Below are 6610 nucleotides of genomic sequence, written 5' to 3'. Positions count from 1 at the left end.
TTTTTTTTTAATATTTATTTTTTTAGTTGTAGTTGGACACAATACCTTTATTTCACTTATTCATTTTTATGTGGTGCTGAGGATCGAACCCAGGATCTCGTGCATGCAAGGCGAGAGCACTCTACCACTGAGCCACAACCCCAGCCCCCTGGCCTATTTATTTTTAAATAGCTACTTAAAGTAGAAAAATCTTACTCTGTTATGGAATATTCAAAATAGATGATCACACAACAGAATATGACAACATCTCCCTCTTGTGGTTCAAAGCGTTCATTTCAAAGATGAATATAAGTACAGAATTACTTTTTTTTTTTTTTTTGCTACTGGGGATTGAACGCAGGGGTGCTTACCCTCTGAGCCATATCCCGAGCTGAGGCTGGCTTTGAACTTGTGATCTTCCTGCCTCAGCCTCCCTAGTCACTGGGATTATAGGTGTGTGCCACTACACCCGTTATCCCCAGTCCTTTTTATTTTTTATTTTGAGACAGGGTATCCCTAAATTGCCAAGGCTGGCCTTGAACTTGCAATCTTCTTGTCTCACCCTCCCAAGTCACTGGAATTACAGGCATGCACCACTACACCTGGCTCAGAATTTTAAATTCTTAGTTTACAATTGTGCTGTGAATGTTTAGTGAATCTTTTTTGGAGTAAAGAAGGACAATAGAATATTCCTTTTTCATAGATACTTTCAGAGTTCCAAGATCTCAGCAGATGTTTCCAAAATTCTTTTAAATTGGGCACTATGGCATGTGCCTGCAGTCCTAGCTGCTTGGGAGGCTGAGGCAACAGAATGCCATGGCCTAGTAGTTCAGCCTCATAGAGCAGCGTGGGCAACATGGCAAGACTCTGTCTCAACAAAACAAAAGTTCTCTATAGGAGTAACATTTTTTTTTTTTTTGTCTCTTACAAATGAATTACTAAGTAGATGATTTCATTGAGAACTTGTTATTCCCTATTTAAAAATTCTCTGTGGTACGGTGATGCACCCTTGTAATCCCAGCAACTCTAGAAGCTGAGGCAGGAAGATTCCAAGTTCAAGGACAGCTCTGGGCAACTTAGTGAGGCTCTAAGCAACTTGTCTCAAAATAAAAAATCAAAAAAGCTGAGGATATAGCTCAGTGGTTAAGTACCCCTGGGTTAAATCCACAGGTCCAAAAAAAGAAAGAAAAAGTCTGGGATATAGTTCATAGATCAAACTTTAAAAACAGTAGTATTGAACATATTTCAGTCCAAACATTCCTAAGGTTTTCAAAATCAGATGTTAGAGTAACTCGAAACAACTTGTTCTAACAATGTGAAACTGTCCAAAAAGTCCTCTTCTTCGATTCCAAATTTTGTATACTGATGAACGTAGGCTCTAGTGAAAAAGAGAAGAAGTTGACAAATAAAAAACTTCAGGCAAACGAAATCAAACAATATACAAACAATAAATAGACCACTTCTACCTCATGAATATTCAAAAATCACAGAATCTCTTAGAAATCTTATATTTGATTGTTTACTCCAAAGATTCGTGAACTTCCACCTTGTCAAGTTTCTGACCTTTTACCGTCCAACAGAGTGAGAAGAAGAGGCACACAAGGGCTGGGTGCCCTGGCACACACCTGTACTCCCAGCTGCTCAGAAGGAGGATGGCAAAGTCAAGGCCAAAGGCCAACTACAGCAATTTAGGGAGGCCCTCAGCAATTCAGTGAGCCTCTGTCTCAAACTGAAAAATAAAAAGGGCTGGGAATGTAACTCAGTGATTAACCACCCCTGGGTTTATCCCCAGTACAAAGAGGGGAGCGGGGAGAGAGAGAGAAAGAAAAGAAAGACAGGGAGGGAGGGAGAGAGGCACAAAGGAAAAAGAAGAAAAAGAAGCATATTCAGGTTTGGACATCTATCCAGCACATATTCAACACTCTATGGGAGATGACTGGGTTCAATATGAACTCTAAAAAGTGTCTGAAAAATTTCATCTAAGGCTTGAAGTTAGAAACACATCAATCTGATTTTAGGACTGTAGTGAAGCCTCCCAAAGTGCTTTTAAGAGAACATTTAACTTGAACCTATACTAGGGTGTCTTCTCAGTCTCTCCCCCACCTCAATGTTCTAAGATAGAGTCATGTCCAGAAAAAGACTATCAAGGGCAGACATTAGTTGACATAATAATGGCTGCTGCCTCTTATTAAGAGTCAATGAAAGAAAGAGGCCAGAAGAGGACAGAACATTCACATCAGAAGAGTGAGGGCTTATGGAATGGCCACGTGCTGGATGACCAGGCCCTTGGGAATCCTGGCTAATCAATCCTAGCTAATCCTAGCTAATCAGGCAAATGAAATCAAACAATATACAAACAATAAATAGACCACTTCTAACTCATGAATATGAATATGTTCAATCATTTGAGGAATTTTACTTTGACAGTAAGTAATTGTCAATTGGTAGAGGTCAATAACCTGCTAGAACATTCTTTAGTGTCAAGCAGAGTTGAACTTCCCATATACATTACTGAGGAAGATCTGAATCTCTTTTACTCTCATAAGCATCTTTTTTGGGGGGCAGGGGGTGCGGTTGGGGTACCAGGGATTGAACTCTGGGGCACTCGATCACTGAGCCACATCCCTGGCCCTTTTTTTGTATTTTATTTAGAGACAGGGTCTCACTGAGTTGCTTAGACCTCACCATTGCTGAGGCTGGCTATGAACTCATGATCCTCCTGCCTCAACCTCCCAAGCCACTGGGATTATAGGCGTGTGGCACTGTACCCGGCTACTCTCCCAAGGGTCTTATATTTAAAAACTATCTTATCGTCCCTGCCTTATGGTGGAATTTCTACTTTAATTTCATTTCTACTCTAATTTCATTTGGCTTAGAAAGTACCCATTTAGTCAACAATAACAATATCAATATAATGATAATAGTGTAGAGCAATTATTGAGCATTTACTAGTGGGACAGTGTTCCAGGTGTTTTACATGATTATCTCATTTAGTCCTCACCAGAGTTTCTCAGTTAAAACCCATAATGCAGATGAGCCACAGAAGTTACATGCCCACGGCTTCCCACCCATAAAGTAGCATCTGGGCTTATTCCGATCCTTCATGGATCATGCTCTAACACTGTTGTGTGTCTAAGGTGAGAAGGTCTATAGATTTCTTTCTTACTTACTTTGAAGCAAACATATTCCACGCTTTGCCCACAATCATATCAAGAGGCTTTACTAAGAACTGGCTATTGCTGACGAGCGCTGCAGACTTCTCATATCTGTTAAAGGCTCGCTGGATTTTCCACACATTGAAGGCAATGTCAGGCTGTAACCAGGAAGTGTAGAGAGCTGGATCTTTAAATCCCTCTAGAGTAAAAAAAAACAAACAAACAAAAAAAAATGACATGAGCTATTTTTTACAGCCTAGATTATTAATTGTAAAAATAAATGAATAAACATTTTCTCATCCATTTCATTAGAAATTGCCTTTTATTTATTAATTTTTTACTCTATTATTTGCTGGGGGGTGGGGTTATTTATTCATTTTTTGCAGTGCTAGGGATTTAAACTGGAGCCTGGCACATGCTAGGCAAATGCTCTACCACTAATAGGGCTAATACCCCAGCCCCACTTTGCCTCATAAATGTAGCTTTATATGGCTTTTGGATAAATGATCTACATTCATTGTTCCAAAAATAAGTAGTAATAATTCACACCATTCAGAAAAGTATTAAAAACAAAATTTAAAAATCACCAGGACAGAGTTAGGGATGTAGCTCAGTTGGTAGAGTGCTTATCTCACATGCACAAGGCCCTGGGTTCAGTCCCTAGTAGAAAAAAAAGGGAGGGGAGGGAGGAGAAGGAGAGAGGACGGCAGGAAAAAGAAAAGAAAGAAAAATAAATTGAGAGGTTAAAGGACTGGGGGTGNACCAAAAAAAAAAAAAAAAAGCAAATATTACAAGGACAAATTGTTTTCTTCCCTCTCTTTCTTCTTTTTTTGCAGTACTGGGAATTGAACGCAGGAGCACCTTACCACTGAACAACATCTTCAGGCCTTCTTATTTTTATATTGAGACAGGGTCTTACTAAATTGCTGAGGCTCACTGGGAGCCTGTGATCATCTTACCTCAGCCTCTTGGGACTACAGGCATGCACCATCACACCCAGCTTGCATGGTTTTTTTTTTTTTTTTGTACGTAATAAGAAATAGCAGGTTTGACACTGCTGAAGTCAGTTTATATTATAAGGATAAAATAAATCTAGAAACCAGTCACAGATAAAAACTAATAAGAGTACTGCTCTTTCAACTTCTAGAAAAAACTGCAACAAAGTGCTAGTCAAACCCTTGCTGGGCAGTGGCAAGCACTTATAATCCCAGTGATTCAGGAGGCCGAGACAGGAGGATCACAAGTTCAAGTTCAGCAACTTAGGGAGACCCTGTCTCAAAATAAAAGGGCTGGGGATGTAGCTCAGTGGTAAAGTGCCCGTGGGTTCAATCCCCAGTATTGGGGGAAAGAAAGTTTGTCATAGAGATCATTGATTGTCCAACGATTCCTATTTTCCCCTTCTTCCCTAGTTGCAGGACTCTTAGTTTTTTTCCCAGTGCTCAGGCTGAACCCAGTGCCTATACATGCTAGGCAGATACTTAAACCACAGAGGTACACCCCCAGTCCTTTAACCTCTCAATTTATTTTTCTTTCTTTTCTTTTTCCTGCCTTCCTCTCTCCTTCTCCTCCCTCCCCTCCCTTTTTTTTCTACTAGGGACTGAACCCAGGGGCATTTAGCCACTGAGCCACATCCCCAGTCCTTTTTTAAAAAATTTGAAACAGGGTCTCACTAAATTACTTAGGGCCTTGCTAAATTGTAGAGTCTAGTCTCAAACTTGCAATCCTCCTGCCCCAGCCTCCTGAATTACTGGAGACCCCCAAACTTTAACTCTTCTCATAGCCACCTTTACAGTTAGGTGTGGCACATGACTCAATCCCAGACAATGAAACAGAAATGGAAGGGTGATGTGCAACTTTCAGAGTGGGGAGGAATGCCTTTCTTTGCTCATTCCTATGTGATTTTGTGTGTGTATGGTGCTGGGGATTAAATCCAGGTCTTCGTGCATGCTGGACAAACACTCTGGCACTGAGTTACTCTGCCAGCCCATTCCTATGTGATCTGATGGCCAAAGCTCTGGCAGGTGTCATGACTATGTATGTGGAGCCCCAAGGGAAGGACGGCAGAACAACCAGATGTTTGGAAGAAAAGAATTAAACTTTTATCTTGTTTTAACCACTTCTATTTTGGTGTCCAGTAATATACAAACTGTTACCACAGTTCTAGTTTGATGTTAAAACACAGTTATTACTTTCTTTTCTTTTTCCATATTTTTTCAACTTTTTTTTTTAGTTGTAGATGGACACAATATCTTTGTTTTATTTATTTATTTTTGTATGTAGTGCTGAGGATCGAACCCAGTGCCTCATACATGTGAGGCAAGCACTCAACCACTGAACTACAACCCCAGCCCTCCATATTTTTATTGGTGATTTTTTTATTATTTTTTTCCTCCATTTTTTAATTGTTTTTTTTTCTTTTTTTCCATAGTTTTTAATCATATGTTTCTTTCTCTAAGAATAAATATACAAGTGGGATTGTTTTTTTTTCTTGTTGGTACCTGGGACTGAACCGGGGTGCTTTACCACGATTCATATCCCCAACTTCTTATTTTTTGAGACAGTGACGCTGGCCTCCAACTTGGAATCCTCCTGCCTCAGTTTCCTGAGTTGCTGGGATTACAGGCATGCATACCCAGTGGGACTTCTTTTTCAACCACTTGCAGGATGTGAATTGTACACCTTAATTTTCACCTTAACTTCTGCTTACCGAGATCTGCATTTTGTACCTCTTTCCCACGAAGGATGACCAAATTAGCAATGGAAGTGTTAAAATGCAGCTCCTTCTTGAGACTCATTTTCCCAATAGCTGGAAGTCCGGATATGGGAGGTCGTACCTGCCAATCAATCCCTACCGCAAGAAGGGGAAAAAATGTCTTGTGACATATATATTTTACATAAATTTTTATTAGCTATGTAAAAGTTGATTTTTCTTTCTTTCTTTTCTTTTTTTTTGGTACCAGAAATTTAACTCAGGGAATCTTAATCACTGAGCCACCTCCCCAGCCCTGTTTTGTATTTTATTTAGAGACAGGATCTCACTGAGTTGCTCAGTCCCTTGCTTTTGCTGAGGCTGACTTTGAACTTGCAATCCTCCTGTCTCAGTCTCCTGAGCTGCTAGAATTCCAGGCATGTGCCACAGAGCCTAGCTTTGTGTTTTTCCTTTAGAATTTAAAAATTCTCATCTGGTTGAATTATTCAAACTGCTGAGTCCTAAAAAAAAAAAAGGCTGAAATATTCATCATTGAAAATCAGGCATGGTGGTATATGCCTGTAATTCCAGAGACTTCTGAGGCTGAGGCGGGAGGATCACAAGTTGGAGGCCAGCCTTAGCCATTTAGTGCGACCCTCAGTAACTTATGAGATGCCAGTCTCAAAACAGAAAGCAAAAAGGGCAGGAGATATAGCTCTGTGCTAAAGTGTCCCTGGGTCCTAGGTCCAATTCCCAGTAGCAATTAAAAAAAAAAAAAAAAAAAAAG

The 6610-nt window shown here is 40.0% G+C and overlaps 1 protein-coding gene across 3 annotated transcripts in view; it reads right to left on the bottom strand.

The window, feature by feature from the left end:
* Positions 1 to 1178: 1178 nt before the first annotated feature.
* Positions 1179 to 6610, bottom strand: part of Tubd1 (tubulin delta 1) — a 20172-nt gene continuing 14740 nt past the window's right edge. The window contains exons 7-9 of one of the 3 annotated variants that reach the window (XR_007343480.1): positions 5861 to 5982; positions 3150 to 3333; positions 1179 to 1357 (exon numbers count right to left, since the gene is read on the bottom strand). Coding sequence is in view for 2 of the 3 variants with exons in the window: in XM_015495383.2 (XP_015350869.1) it covers positions 1255 to 1357; positions 3150 to 3333; positions 5842 to 5982 (428 nt within the window). In the remaining variant the exon portion in view is untranslated. Of the gene's footprint in view, positions 1358 to 3149; positions 3334 to 5841; positions 5983 to 6610 lie in introns of all 3 variants that reach the window. The other 2 variants (XM_015495383.2, XM_048792192.1) reach the window with 2 other exon arrangements.

Source organism: Marmota marmota, unplaced genomic scaffold, assembly GCF_001458135.2.
Source record: "Marmota marmota marmota unplaced genomic scaffold, marMar, whole genome shotgun sequence".
NCBI lineage: Eukaryota > Metazoa > Chordata > Mammalia > Rodentia > Sciuridae > Marmota > Marmota marmota.
The sequence above is the reverse complement of the archived record's forward strand: the minus strand, read 5'-3'. Positions and strand labels throughout refer to the sequence as shown.